Below are 16,627 nucleotides of genomic sequence, written 5' to 3' on the forward strand. Positions count from 1 at the left end.
ACTGTTAAACATCTGGATGGACCACACACCCATGCAGGGATACAGTCACACAAATCATACAAACACACAGTGGGACATAGCAGAAGAAAGGAATTCGACTTGTTAAGGGAATGTAATAGCACCCACCAAAACACAAATTTAAGAAAAAAAAAGTAGCAGGATGCTATTAGGTCTATGTTTGCTGTAAATAAAAAACGTCATTAAATGAGCTGCAACACTCATGTTTTTCCATTGAATGCAGTGTTTAAAAACTGCAACAGAGGGCACTATTTCTCTATGAATACTTTTAAGCCCTCCTGCAACTGGAACAATCTGACTTATACTAAACCACAACAGAGTGCCTACAGTTTAAACATTTACTCATTTAATATAATATTCATTAATACCAAGAAGGAATCTGGGCTTGAGATTTTGTTTTTCCTGCTAATAGTTATAGCCAAATACTGTAGATTTGTCCTCATGGTAGTTTTGAAACTACATGTATTACATTATATTGTGAAGAGTTTCTGGATCACAAATCATTTCTATGGCTTTAAAATGTGTACCTTTCTTCAGAGAGGGCCCTGGTGAGGCCTGCAGGCCATTAAGGGCTGCTGAAGTCCCTGCAGCCAGAGCTGAAAGGTGCATCTTGGGAGGTGAGAGGATATGGGGAGCTGCACTGGGAGAGGGAGAGAAGCGGAAGAGGCTGCTGCTGTAACTTGGACGACGACCCTCGCGCCGGTTACTGTCGATGGCTGCCTGTAGCTCGTTTGGGGAACTGAGACCTTTCCTTTCGCACTCATATGGGTACAGGTATTTCATGTACCTTAAGAGGAAAACAAATACACAATATTACAGAAAATCAACCCAGAAACATTCACATGAAAAGTATCTGCATTCAATACTTTGATGTGCACAAAGAAATGTGGGTTTCTGGAAGACATACCGGAGAATGTGTTCAGAAATACTTCTATAAACTGGTTGCTCTTGTTCAGTCACTATGTAAACACATTTTTTTCCCTACCTCCAATAAAAAAAATGACTCCGTAACTTTTAGTGTTGTTGCTTCCTAAAGATTTAGTCAGTGCTATTTAACCTTAAATGCAATGTGAAGACCTGAGTCAGATTACTGTTGTTCTCTGTAGCAGTACTGTATTCAGTACTATGGTGCATCTATATCTTTAATTTCTTCATGACCTGTTTTTTAAAATTGTATACATAATTGTATATAACATATAATTGTTTACATCCAAGAGTTCAAAATTGAGGTGACTCGCATAGCATAGTTTTTCTAAAGGCATTTCACCACTTCCCCCTTGATCTGGATGAATGAGTCTTCACAGAAAAGTCTTTTGTTTACATAATATTGATGAAATTAGATTACTTGCAAAAGGAACAGGAAAAACTACTCTATAATTCATTAATTTACCTTGAATTCAATGTAATGTCTGGTATGGGGATTGTGTTATATATATATATATATATATATATATTGTCACAGCTTTCTTATGTTTTACTTCCCCTGGATGTACACACCATATTATGCATGCTTACTGCATAATGGTGGAATAGCAGTACCGAGAATCAATAAAAAGCAAGAGCAGCAGCATCCATTAGCCTGAGCTAGCAGAGCAATGCTACACAACAGCAACATTAAAAATACATAACGGTTCATTATGGATATACGCTAGTGGACAGGACAGAGAGGTGTTACTTCTACTATAGGGTTTCTATCGAGAGACCAAGAGGGTTTTAGTTGAGCCTCGGCATAGAAGCTGACAGTCAAACCCCACCTTAGTCACTGTGAACTCTGACCCAAATCATGTCAATAAATCTATGGGAATCAATGGGCTCTATGTGTGATGTAATGCTCGGAGGGATTGAATGTGAAAAGGGAAAGTGGCTTGGTGAAGAAAACAAACTTGCATATGTATAAACACACAGGCACTGGTCCATATTGACATGAAACCTCATACCACACACAAAACCATATATTGTCTAATCATGTCTACGTAGAAGGTGTAGCATGAGCAGCTTCCTGTGTGTCTACACAGGAGTTGAACATGAGCCAATACAAAGCTTGTGTGGAGAGTAAAATAAAAAAATATAATAATAAAATAGGAGGAAATCTGTTCTAATAGACATACAGTAGACCCCATGTAATCAACAGAATGCCACATATGTACAGTAAATTAATTGAAGAGCAAAGTGTATGCTCCCAGCTAAATGTTAACACATGAAATTCTTTATATAGTATATTAAATTAGTTTGGCTGCTTTGTGACACAGATCCACAGACTTACTGTGTGCGCAGAGTAAAAGCTGCACTGGTGATGGAGGTAGGTAGGTTGAGTCCCTTTGTAATTTCTCTCCAGATCTTCTTGTTGATAACTTCCACGAGGCCTCCTTTCTCTGTCACCAGCTTGTACAGCATGTAGAGATCCAGGACCTGCTTGGCCATGATGGGAATACGATTGACTGGGGTACCTAAAGAGCAGAGGAAAATCATAAAATAACAACAACAATTAAACCCTTATTGTGGATACCCCTATTGCATTTTTAAATTAAGAGGGATTCTAGATAGTGCACTAAACACCCAGGATGATTTTGTGACCTCATACTGATATAGGTGCTGTTGCTGGTATTGCAAGCCTCTTGCCTGCAGGCCTGTTAAATTTGGCTTGAAAACATATTAGCCCAGTTAAGGCAATTTGGCTTGACCTGGAAAGGGGGATTCACAAACAACACAAAGCAAAGCGGCTCTAGACTTTTGATACAGATGCATTAATCTTGTCAACAGCTTATCTGCAGTGAAGCTTGCAGGGAGCGTGTGGGGAGTAGGTAGAGGGAGGACAACCAGGAGGGAGGGGTAGGGGGTGGTTCACATATGTAACAGAATCAAAAAGTGCAATGTGCAACAGTGTAAGCACGAAGCGGGAGGAGGGGACTGGGGATTGTGACAACCTGCTAATCCATGGGCAGTGGTGGGTGGGGGGTTCCTGGATAGGCCAGTATAATGAAGCTCATTTAGAGGATTGTACTGAGTAAATCCACACCCCTCTGCCGTTAGTGCTGCCGGACCCAGCACAGGGGAGTCATACAGATTTACCCTCACAGTTAATGCCAACCAATCCTTCAGCCCCTCCACAGGCTGCTCTTAACCTGGAACTGGACTCATTAATGACTTTGTAAAATAGCTGTGTGATCAGGCCCTGCAGATTAGCCCTGATTCATTTTCTTAAGTTAGCAACACATCTTAAAGCCATGTGCACAGGGCCTAGGTGAACACATGGACCTGTGGAGGGTGGAGATCAGGTCGGTGATAGATGGCTCTGACTCCCTAAGTGCCCTACTTAATACTGGCTGTAATGCTGGTAGTTAAGAAACAAGATGCTTTTTCTGTATTTGACAAAGTCTGAAATTACTTTTCATACAGAAATAAACAGGTAAGTAAGAACAAGTAAAGGCTAAGTTAATAAATAGGCCTTTCTGGACTAATGGTTTGCTAACATTGAATAATCATTGTCTGGCACCACACTTTTCTACACATTCTGTATGTTAATAACATGAGATGTGAGTTTTAGGTGTTCTGTTGCTCGCTGTGACTAATACCTTCATGGCCAATAAAACATGAGGCATCCAGGCGGGCACAGAAGACAAAATGGGGGAAAAGCTGATGAAACGTCTGAATTCCCCGAGTTATACAACTCAAGTCTGTATTTGTATCAAGACCTCAGGCAGAAAGTCCTATCTTGACAACAGGTTTCCATATCATTAGGCAGATGTAAGAGTATGTCAGAGTTGTTTAACCAGTCGGATAGCTGGTTGTAGGTGGACAATATGCGTAGCTTCAGTTTGTCGTGCTCGCTTTCTCTAAAGATCTATAGAACACTTTACAAAAGACAAATAACATTCTTCACTTCATTTTTAGCAAAATAGTATTACAGAAGTTCAAAAAGGACAAACAAATAATACAATAAACAAATATAAAATTAGATGGGTTACATTAGATGATTTAAATGATAAACTACTTAAGTTTAAACAATTAATTTTAGAATGCACACATAACCTTCCACAGAGACTAAGGCCTTCTTCCACCCTGTAAAATGAACATTACCAAGCATACTGTATGTGGTTTATACCGTTTAGCTTGTTAAATCTTAGGAAAAGTCTGTTCTGGGAAAAAAGTCATCTTATCTTCAAAGCCAATTAGTAGGTACCAAAACAGCAAGGTGCTGGCCAAGATGCTGACTTTTTTTTCTTTCTTCTTTTTTTTCACAGATTATTTAAATTAGTAGCGCCTACAGGGAGAGAGAAGAGCGGAGGGGAACAATGATTTCGTTTTTATGTCCTTGTTGAAGGTCAGGACTAAAGTCTTATTAAGCAAAATAATAAATCCCTTGATGAAGGAAATGACACTACACAAGGAACTGTCAACTGTACAATAGTTTAAAAATGCCTACTCTTTCTGAGATGAAATCAAATACTTGGTTATACTCATCTATACACAATTAGCACAGCAAATCAAAGGTAGATTTCAGAATATCCACTACATCTTTAGGCTGCAGCAACATTTCCAGGACAAGAAGTGTGTCAAAGCAACAGGAATGCTTAGCTGCCAGCGATCAGTTATTTAATGCAGCGCTGGACATCAATCCTGCATTAAACAATTAGTACAACTAGAGGGGTCAGAGATCAGCCAGGGATTATTGATGTGTGAATTAAACTGCAGGTCAGCAGGAAGCCATGTTTTCATACTGACCTGGCCATGAACAATGACAGCACGACAAATGAGACACAACAGCGCAGGCCCCATAGTGACAGGCCAGCAGTTAGAGGGGCTTTAATTCACGCCTATGCTTTGTCACCATCTGCTGTCAAATCAAAATTAGATTTTATGGACTGACAACAAGCTTTTTTAAAACACAAAGGAAACAACAATAATCAAAAATAAACAGAAAAGAGTGTGGTTTATATGACAAAATATTATCAGTATATCGTATGTGGACAAGACGTGGTTTTGACACCAAAAACAGCATTAATTAGTCAGCATGTGACATCAGACAGGTTTCACATTTCAACATGACCCGACCACATGTGAAAGAACCTTTCATGATACTGTAATTGACCAAATTAGCAATGGCTGGTCAGTTAGCCAGAGAGTTCCCTCATTCGAGAGAATCAACGTGCTGCCTGACTTTGGTGTCCCACATCTGCTCCTTTTCCAACCCTGGAGACATTTAGCTCTAACAGGCTTAATTAGACCGTTCAGAAAATTCTCTTTTGATCACAAAGGCCCAAGTCCTCAGCCTCAAACACTCCATGTTCTGCTGTTGTACTTCAACCTTATTGCCAAATGTCCTTTAAATCAAACAATGGACAACTTGATCACCAATGATACAAGAACACTTTGTGACACGAGGCTTCCAGTAGGCAACTATTGGGTACTTCATCTCTCTGTAAAGCCCTGATTTGTCCACTCTGCTGCTCTGAGCCAATCTGTAATTGGCTGCAGGCTTCACCTCCCATCATCCTTTGCCCCGGAGTGATTTTCCCCCAGGGACAGGGCCATCAGGAGCCTAGTGATTAATGGCACCAGGGGTCAGAGGTTGCTCTGGTGGGAAGTGCCGAGGCTGAGGGCCTCTGAACCACTCCCTAAGTCCTTCCTCCAACTTCCACAGTGAACACAACAGCCACGCAGCTAGACTTCCAATGGATAGACTTCAGATAGAAGGGGCCAGATACAGAGTCAGACAGACCAGAGAAAAGGGAGGAAGTATGCTTGAGATTAGGCTGTATTATGTTAATATACTCACACTTCTAGTTTACATATATATATGTCCTACTATGTCTCCCTGGAAGGCCAGATCATTTACAGCACTCCCAATTTTAGAAAAGAAACTCCCTCAAAGGGAATGATAATGATTACATTCATAACTTACATTTACAAATAGTAGGTAAAGGTGAGTAAAATATGCAATTAAATAAAATGCATTTTTAGCATTTCTGAAGCTGGACATATTGATCAGGCTAAAAGGAATTTGTGACAGACAGAAGGATGCTTGATCTGAATCAAACATTATGCCCTAACATTACAGCTTCCAGCTTTCTACATAAATGAGAGGCCAAAAAAGGAACAAGGTCATTTTATCTGACCCCTGACCTATTTTTAGCAGGAAACAGCTGTTCACATTAAAGAGCCTCTATAATAAATCAACTGGGTGCCCCTGACGCCAGTAATGGTAAATTAAATATTGCTGACTTCACTTGATGGGCATTTCGTTAAATAATTAAGTGACAGAGCGACAGCCTTACAGCGGACAACACACAGGAAATGAATTTTTTACTGAATGAGCATTGGCTGGTGTGAGGTTTCACTGCCATCTACATTGAGGAAAGATAGAAAAAAGGAGCGGGAGAGAGGAAAACACCACATCATCTGATGGTCTTTGGTTGTTTGGATAATTCATTTTTTGTCACATATTAATTACCTAAATGTGACTGCAAAATGACAAAAACAGGAATTAAATAAATAGGAATTAAATAAATAAGCCAATAAGTCTGAAAAGTCAGGCAGTTTTGTTGCAATTAGGAAGGAAGGATGGAAGTAAGAAAAGGGAAGGGGGAGGGGTAGTAGCTCACCAGCTGGAGAAAGACTGGATTACTGCTGTTTGAAAGGTGTCAGCCAACACAAACAGCCCCTAGCTTCATGGCAGTGTCTGAGTCCATTAAGAGCTCCCACACCCCACACCTTCTTCCTCCTCCTTTCTCTCTACCTCAACCACCACATCTATACACCAGATCAGCCCAAACCAGGGCTACTGGTTAGTGGAGCAAGTGCTCCCAAAAGTAACATACAAAATGTCACCAGTCAACACCAATTAACTCAAGATATATACAGCACCGGTGTATTGCTGCCTGACATAAACTTTCTTAAGTTGGTATTTTGCTGAAAATGTATTGTTCTTATCATATACATTTCATTACTATTGTATGTTTAAAAAGCAGTTTTAGTAACCCTTTGTCTGCCAACTTCTTGTTGTATTTATAAAAATGTTGCTCAGTATTTTTAGCGAAACGTCAAACACAGCCCAAACCCTTCATAAACATGAGGCAAAAAGACATTGACAGTGGAGACGTGTGTCTGGCCTCCACATGCCGGGAGTTTACTTTACATAGGCAGCCCCTGGCTGTTTAGTTTATATGCTCATACATTGGGCCAGCATATTGTCAGGACCCTGCATACGCTGGGGCATGTTTGTTTTATTTTTAATGCATGGCCAGGGACATAAAAGGTAAAAAAGCCTTGAGTGCATGGAATTTGCTATCTTTAGTCCAGGCAGAGCCACCACTCGCATGACGGACCAATTCATATCAAGTGTTAAGATATGTCCCCTCCACATAAGGGAAGTTAAATGTAACATTACACTATAGATACATTGCTATTCTAAGCATGACGCTAAAGCCACAGCTGGTCGAGACACAGACAGTGTGATACAAAGAGAGGCACCATCAACTAATAAAATCTGTAATATCCATTAGTCAATATTTCTCTACAGTTTTGGCTGCGGTGGTTTCATTCCTGTCACATCAATAAAGTGCAATTAATGTCACCTGACAGAAAAGGAAATGCAGAGAAAGGGAAAGAAAAATGAACGATGATTTCTGTCAACTGTGTTGACCCTAAATATGAACACAACAAAGCAAGAACAACAGTATATACCCATGTAATTGTAGGACAATACAACTGAAACATTTTAGATAAAAGCATGTTTTGGTAAACATCAGCAGACTCTACTTGTTTGTCGCCAAGAACCAAAAAACATTCAATGACAAGTCACGTAAAGCTATGGAGTAAGAATTATTACAGTAAACAGACAGACAGTATATTTAAGGAGCTGTCTGTAGACTTTCAACTGATTCTGTCTGTAGTGTAAAATGTTGCAAAAACTCCCCAAACAAAAGTCAGAAGCTGTAAATCTCACAAGGTGCTATGCTGCCTACCAGACTACACAGGATGAAACCATTAGAAACTGAATTACATGATCAGATTGTTTTTCAGGAGCGAAGTGGCAACAATTTCTGCACTGATAAAGCTGTGACATTTGTATATGATGTTTATGGTTTACTGTTAATGGTTTGATCAGTTTTTATCTTCTGATGGCTCTGCATGAAAAGAGAATTTAAATTAGAGAGCTGGACAGAGGGAAAGACAAAAAGCAAAGAGAAATATGACTCCTTCTCTGTGGGTCATAAAGATGGGTCACCTGGTAAAATAGAGGGGGAGGGGGGATTGAAAAGGTTGGATGGCGCGAAAAGTGAGATGGCTTCTCCAACTGTAACCCAAGTCCCCTTGATCCCCAGAGACCCAGCAGATCAACTGACTAGACCCCAATCAACACCAGCTGATGATATGGAACAAACAGAGGGATGGATGCATGAATAGATATATAGGAGGATGGTCGAAGTTTCTTTTGGAACATAGTTATTCAGGGTCATTGGTATTTAAATTTCTAAAGGATGTCAGAAAGAGACAGGTCATCTGACACCTGAGCGGTGTCAAGAACATTTCAGAAGTTGCTGTGTTTTCTTAAGATACGTACATTTAGTGTGTTGACAAAATGTCTCCACCCACACTGCACAAATGCCATAAAGCTTGGGACTGTGGAAAATGTATGGAATGACTCTCTAATAGGTATGAACTGAAAATGTCTTTTGGTGAAATTAAATGTATGAGTGACCTTTAGATACAAGGGCAAACAACAGATGACAGCTCAGGTTTGAGGAAAATGTCAAGAATGTATATGTGACGGCAACATGACAATGGTGCGTTCTACACATAATAATAGGGTGGGGCTTTGGGGTTAACTGCAAATTAAAGTTATGCTTATATTTTTCTGCTCATTTAGCTTGAAAGTCAGATAAAACAAGTCAGAAAGATTGTGTTGAGACACCAATACAAATTGGTAACAAAAAAAGACACGCAGAGTCATACAAGTAAAAAACACTGACAGTCCACTGATCAGATAGGCTATTGCTTCTGAAATGACACACGGGTGACAGTGATGTCTTTACTGGCAGGTGCAGCACTGAGGGGGCTCTGTATTCCTTAAAGCAAGCTTTATAACACAGCTAACCGCTTCAATCAATGGCCACACGGATTGAAAGATAAAGCCATCACCTGACGAGCCCCATTTGGGGCCCAGCACTGCTGATCAATACTGGAGACATCAGCTGCTATAAGCCAAGGAGACTGAAGAATATGTTCAAACATGGATTGTAGGGGAGGGGGGTTGTGCACTCATCTTGCAAATTTTAACTCCCATCAATGCTAATTACTTTTGGAATCCATGACAGTGGGTCATGCGTTTACCTTTCAGGGATTTAGCAGATTGTCGCAATGCAGAGTGACTTAGAATGAGGTCAACACCAGAATGTGGATTATCTTCTAAATTAAAGGGTTGTGTGCAAAAAACATGAAATGTTTTTAATGTAGGGCAAGAAAAGTCTGAATATAAGCCCAATTGCCCAAAAATGAAAACATAACTTTTAACAATCATTCATCATTACTTGTCACATGACCGATACCCCTACTGAATAATCTTTCACACGACCAAAGTGCCACTGGCTTCCTTTAAAATCAAGTGTCGTTTTTTCCATTGGGCCCCTTCGCACTCAGATCTCAGTTACTCCATTGCCTATGGAACATCGCTACAAAGCTGCACTGGAAGTGAGCTCAGGGCTATTGTACTGGTATAGGGCTCCTGTGGGGGCTGTAATGCATTTCATACCATCCATCACAAGGGTGTGGAGGCCAGGAAACATTGCTTTAAGAGCACACACAGGACACAGATGGAGAAGCAAGACATGCAGACATGCAGAGATAGCAGAAGTTTGGGAAATTTGTTGATCACTGGAGAATTGCATGTGTAAACACCCTACCCCCTAAACATGAGTTAGATTATTAGTTGAGTGTGTGCCACATTTGTTTTTTTCCTAAGTATTTCCGAATGAATTGCAAAGATGACAAAACAAGATGCAAGAATGAATGGAGGAGCCAGTATTATTTTTACCCTGACCGATGACCTCGCTGGGAATCATGAATCTGCTTGAGGCCTGCACTTGTCCTCTTCCCTGCTCAGTTACTTATGAGCATGGTGATTAAGAATGTCCAGCTCTGCAGCTTAGAGACTCAAATCCCTGTACGGTATGGTCGTAATTAAAGATGGACAGCACAGTAGCAATCCAGGGTTGTAGAGAAGTTGGACTAAATGACAGAGGAAATAACAAAGAGGTTGAAGGGACTGGGGGCTGGGATGGAGAAACACAGAGAGGAAAAGACACAAAGAGTAGCCTTGGCTATAAAGAAACAAACAAAAACAAAACTTTTAAAAAAAAGTCTCAAGATTTTAATCTGACGTCCCCCAATGAACACACACACAAACACCAGGAAAACTATTATTTCCTTTTGTTTTGAAGGAAGAGCAAAACCACCGTAGACGCTTGGTCCCCAAAGGCTAGGCTGTAATTTGCCAGCCGATGGGTGGAGTTTACCAAAGGCAAAGATAATCTCAGCCCTCAAATATATCAACATGCTAACCACAAAATCTTTGATCACAAGTTCAGGGAAGGAAATATCCTAAAAGAATAGTTTTGCATCTTCTTTCGAATGCCTACATTAGAGCAATGATTAAAGAGCAGTGGTTGGAATCCTTGTATCATCTGGGTTCCCACCCTTTCCTGAAAGTAGTGCCCCTTTGCTACTAGTTGTAGTTTTTTTGTGTGCTACAATGTTCGATTATCATCAGCCTGATTGGCAAGCTCTGTCAGCTTCAGCCCACTGACATAGTGCTTTGAAAGGGAAATGAAAGAGCATGGCCTTGTTTCTACACACGCTGGCTGATGTCTCCTTTAACCTCTCCTCAGTCACCCTGGCACCCTGTCTGCCCTTGTCTCCTACTGTTTTTTTTCCATGTCTGCCCTCTTCATCCTTCATACTCTCTTTTCTCCCTTTTCACACATACAGACACACGACGGTCACTCCCTTGTCTGCTGTCCATCATGGGTTGCCCTATCAAAAAGGCTGGCCCCCACTTATTTAGAGATCATTAATCATCTCGTGTAGGACAGGAGGCCCCTTAATCCAGCCACTCCTCCCCCTGGCCTCACCAAGCGGCCACAGTACGGCCCCCCACCCCTATCCCCCATGGTGTTATCAAGTTTCAGTGGTTGTAACTGTAGCACAATAAACAGAGGGGGAAGGAGAATTTAGGGGGGGTAAAGGCAGGGGATGGAGACAGAGACAGACAAGAGAGGACAAAATGTCATTTCCTCATGACATTTTATTGCTGCACTCTATTTAAACATGCTCATTGCAATGCTCCAATCCTGAAAAACATACCAAGATTTTAGATCGCAGGAACCTGCAGAATAAAGTAAAATACGCTGATGGCCAGTTTGTAGATACAGTCACTGTCCTTTAACGGCATAACATATTAGTAGCATTTAAAAAAAAGAAATGCATTCAATCTAACACTTCATCTAAAATAGACAAATAGGCTTACAATACCTGGTGTTTGTGTTGTTAACCCGACCAGGTGCTGCCATTTTCCAGAAGTTGTGGGGTGTCAACTAAAGGAAAAATGAGGCCATATCAAAGAGCCAGAGAATGTTCCTATTGTGGTGTCGTGTTTGTACAGAGGGCCTGCCTGTTACGAGCGACCAGTGTGAGGCTGACCAGGGGAGTAATATAATGCATACATGGATCCCCCAGAGCCCATTCATGGTGTAATTGGTGTGGACAGAGCTCTTGGTCTCTGGGTTACAGTTGGGGAACTTCCTCTAATGTCCTGCTGGGAGGCCACTTTTCCCACATCACAAACACTGCTTGAGAAAGTCCAGCTACCCCAGGACATATGAGAAAACTGACAAAGTGATCAATACTTGTTTGTAATGATAGCCTGGTCTCTCAATCACAACAAGCACACTTGATGTTCTGGTATTCTCTCTGCTCTTCCATTTTCTAATTCTTACTAATTCCTTAAATCTCTTATCTAGAACATTCTAGACCACTGGAAATTTAATGACACAGACAAGTCCTACTTAGTACTTTATTACTATTAACAGACTTAAAGCCGCTATGCAGGGATTTACCCCTAAAATAACTCTAAAGCAGTGATAGCACACCATGTGGTCCCTCTTATACTGAAGCTACACTTCCCATTAAGAGTGTCACACTGGGATGGATCTCCTGCCTTTGCTGACACGACGTGTGGGGTTTTCTGGCTCGAGGAGAAGGAGCTAAAACACTTGTCTTCACTCCCCCTCCCTTCTCTACTAGTGATTTCACTGAACAGGAGCCTCTCTTTTTCTGGCTCTGTCCATCACAGCCTGTGGCCATTAATCATCTCAAGTGGACAGCGCTGACAGGCAGTTGGCTGCATCAGTCTTTTATTTTCCTCTTTTTTTTTTTTTTTTTTTTTTAATCGTGCACCCATAGCTCCCGCAGCCTCACTTACTGCCCCCACACTTCACAACCCTATCTCCTGCCCTGAAACCCCCATCCCCAATAACAAAGTAACTGGGCGTCAAACCAAAACAAACAATCACCCATCTGCTTAATCAACACCTTTGAGGTTAGTTAGTGTCGAGCCAGCACTGAAAGTTTTCTCTGTAGAGGGAGGGGGTAAAACAGAAAAACCTGTAATCGATTTAATGAACAATGATGTCGGCATAACTCATCACAGCTAATATCCTCCTCCCACACTCTATCAATGTGAGCAGCCCTAGTGCATTTTTATTACATGAGCAAGTCAGGCCATTAGCTAATGTGTGTAGCTGGAGCAAATAACTAATATATACATGAACATTTACTGTTCTGCTGATATCCTGTTCTATAGGTAAAAGCAACAAATACTATGATGGTCAATTATAAGCAAAGAGTCCAGTAGTTGATATGACACTGACGGTGTGACAGAGGAGTCCTCACAAAGTGAAAGAGCAAAGAGAGTAACGGTGGGGTGTTTATATGTGTGTCTTCTGACATTTCTGTGTAAGAGCCCATCAATGGGCCCCTTCTTTACACACAGACACTATTTAGGACAGCTGCTAAAATTCCTCAACCATTAACACACACACACATGCATGCACGCACACACACACACACACACACACATATGCCTGTTTTTAAGGGCAAAGGCAGGAAATGGGAATCCCTCATAAGTTTTCCTTCCGCCACGGCTTTCCTCTCAAGGCTGATTCCCCACGCCAAGGTGGGAAAGCACTTCACCATTTGTCTCTCTCAGTCCAAAGATTCCTTTGCATTTCACATAACCTAACAAAATGTAGCATTTATAAGCATCCCCTTCTGCAGTTATCAAAATGTAGAGGTCGATCGTTTATATCTCTTTCATAGTATTCTCAGATAATTACAGCAAGAGACACTTTCTTAGATATGAGGTCACTGATATTAATCTTGTTTCTATGAAGTGAAATGGCAGGAAAACAGAGTGCACAGTAACAAGAGGGTGTCTTCAACAAGAGCTTAGTGAGGCTTGTTCTTCATCTCATATACTCTTGGCCCTAACAGAAAAGGGGAATCCAGTCAAGTAATTCCCTGTGATTAAGACTCAAGTTTGAGAGACAGCAGAGGTCAGCCAAGTGCCTCTTATCTTAGGGGAGGGGTTAAGAAATCACTCTGGAGTAGCTGAAATTATACACTACCCTCCTGCTCAATGGTATTCAGCAGATTTCTTACAACTGCTCCAACATCTCTGCTGTATCTTGGATCCATATTTAAAGCACTGTGCAGCCATTGCCAATTAATTTTCACCTTTTCAGTTACAGCTTTGAGATTTTTTTTAACTCTGCCCTTTCACTCTCACCACAATTTTTGTCTCACTTGTGTTTTGTGTTTATTTTTTTTTATTATTATATGCATTGGATTTACAGTAATAATTGTTTGGCGCTGATCAGTGCACTCTTGCACCTGGTTACATGTTCTGATGATGATCCATGAAAGCCGAGTCCACTGACACTCATTGTAATTTACTCTGGAAATGTACTTCAGCTAAACAAGTTAGAGAAAATGTCACTGGTATAATTTAAAATGTTACCAGTGATTCATTCAATATTATAATTCAATTAATTTCTGTATTTAATCAAAATTGTATGGCAATAAAATGTTAAATAAAATAAATTCTACACTTTTTAAAATATATTTTCCCAACCTTACAAAGTGTAAGAAAATAATGTACACAATCACACAATGTAATCAGCAAGTTGTCTGCTGTCAGGTGGTGTTTTAGTCAGCTTGATGGATTTCTCTGTCTGAGTAGCGTGAGTAAAGGGTCAGCCAACTACTCCCAGCGTCTGCCACTGGACAGAGATGCTAACAGGGCCCTGACAGATCCTGTCCCTCCCTCTCGGTTTAAGCTTAATTCATCACCCTCCAAACAAGACCTCTGGGTGCCAAGACCAGACCAGACACACAAAGGCTGCTGCTCTTGTGAATTAGAACTTAAATGTTCATTAAAGCACACTGGCATTCTTGTCAGGGTACATTGGCCCATCTACAAAAAAATGTATGCACAATGATCATTTGTCATAGTCTGATAAAACACACTATGCATCACATCACATATGGATTCACCCATTGCAGTATGACAAAACATATTGAAATATGTAGCACACACTCATTCACAGTCAATTATCACCCATCATAAGCTGCCAAAACATAATGTGAAATATGCAGCACTGTAATAACATTGTGATTCACCTTGGGAGGTATTGCTCAAGCCATGTAACATGCCTGGCTCCAGGTTTGTCTGATAAAAGCCTAAGTGCATTAGCAGCCCCGGTCAGAAAGGTCTTTTAGACAGTGTCAAAACAGCACAATGCTGAGCCTCTCTGCCTGATGACCAGCTAAATAAGTTAGGCTACTGCAAAATCCACTTGGCTCTGATACAGAACAGAAACTCAGGATCAACTGAAGCAGAGCTCACCTGCTGACACCTTAAGTCCTTTACTCTTGGGAGGGAATTAGTAAAGGATTTCTTAGCCACTATGGTGTGAGTTACAGCATGGTTTTTGAGTTGATCACTGGCAAAACACACTTGACATACGACCGGAGAAGCAAACGCATTTTAAATGACCAGAGTCGCATTTGTAACTCAGGTCAGTCTACATTAAACCCCCCACCTCAGGAAATGACTTAAGAAGGGAAGTTGTGTGGTATTTGCTTTTACCACGTGACCCGACCGGCCAACTAATGCCACAACTGTGGCAACTTTGTTAGACTCACACTGTGAGATATGTGTGTTTTATAGTAAAAAAAATCTATCTTTCAGAGAGTTAAGAAACCATAGGTGTAAAATATTTAATGTTAAAATGTATACAAAATAGCCTATCAAACCAAGAAAAGAAGCAGATGTTGCTTGATATGCTGTAGACTTCTGGAAAGTATCCTAACCTCTTTTCTGCATGAAGGTAAAGAGATCATCCAAAAACTCCTTCCTTTTGGGGTCATTGTCCAACTCATACAACTGGAAGAAAAAAAAACAGAAGATTATTAGGGCACAAATGTTTGTTTAACTTGTGTGGCCTCTGCAATGTTAAGTTGTCACTGGAAGGTAAGTCATCTCAGTTTTGCTGTTTTTGTCAACATCTCTAAAAACAAATAGGTGGCCTATAGCAAGGGATTAAATATTTTATTTTCTTTATTTAGCAGACATGTGAAAACAGAAAGAAAATCCATCCTTTTGTTTTTGTCACTGCTAGTTTAGCACAGCCTGCATGAAGTTTTAGTTATAGCTCTGCATTTAAAGAACATAAAGCAAATAAAATAAAAATATTCTTGCCACACTGACGGACAAATATGTATGGGTTTCCTTGCGGCTGTCTCACGACCAAAACCAAATGTTATCCAGTGATCATTTTTTGGTATTTACCTTAGCAAAGTCTCTGGAGGCCTCTCCTCTTCCTCTGCTACTGTCAGCCTCATCTGCCCAGCCTGCACTGCCATTCTACAAAAAAAAATAAAAAAAATACATGTCAGCACACAAACAGATCACTTTAACACACAAGGAGATTGTGCTTTCTGCAATGGATCTCAAATCATTACTTAAAAGTGTACCTAAGGAACACATTTATTTAACAATGAGAACAGAGATTCAAACAGGACAAATGCTGAGGCGGAGAAGATCATGCAATGCCTGGCTGATGTTGACAGTAGGTCAAAAGTTATTTTGGGCTAAAAGTTGTGGTGCAAAGTCAAGACAAACAACCTTCTGGAATACAAACTCATCGAAACTAAATATATACTCAAACTTCAAGAATGCATTTTTCCAGGGGTTAGAGAGCACTTCTGGAGTTATTGTGCCCCAGAGCTGCAATATCCCCCTCCCCCTTCATCCTCAAACATCTCCATTTGACCTAAACCATCTGCATCTGGGCCTGCCCTACCCCCACCTATGTCTTCCGACCCAGCTGGATACAAGGGCCCCCCATCCTTCAATCTTAACGCAGCTGTGACGGGTGGCCAAGTTCATGGAGTGTAGCTGGCTGTCAGGAGGGGCCAGGGGAGGGTGGGCTGGTCAGTAGCCTTAGCATACAAACACATGTGCAAAGGGTGATCAAGGCTGTGTGTATGT

The 16,627-nt window shown here is 40.8% G+C and overlaps 1 protein-coding gene across 1 annotated transcript in view; it reads right to left on the reverse strand.

Moving 5' to 3' along the window:
• Nucleotides 1-16,627, reverse strand: part of LOC114433828 (AT-rich interactive domain-containing protein 3B-like) — a 41,098-nt gene that overhangs the window by 5,122 nt on the left and 19,349 nt on the right. Inside the window, exons 3-6 of the mRNA XM_028402558.1 lie at nt 15,926-16,000; nt 15,448-15,520; nt 2,282-2,465; nt 546-805 (exon numbers count right to left, since the gene is read on the reverse strand). Coding sequence (XP_028258359.1) covers nt 546-805; nt 2,282-2,465; nt 15,448-15,520; nt 15,926-16,000 — 592 coding nt within the window. The remainder of the gene's footprint in view (nt 1-545; nt 806-2,281; nt 2,466-15,447; nt 15,521-15,925; nt 16,001-16,627) is intronic.

This window comes from Parambassis ranga, chromosome 3, assembly GCF_900634625.1.
Source record: "Parambassis ranga chromosome 3, fParRan2.1, whole genome shotgun sequence".
In the NCBI taxonomy this organism is placed as follows: domain Eukaryota; kingdom Metazoa; phylum Chordata; class Actinopteri; family Ambassidae; genus Parambassis; species Parambassis ranga.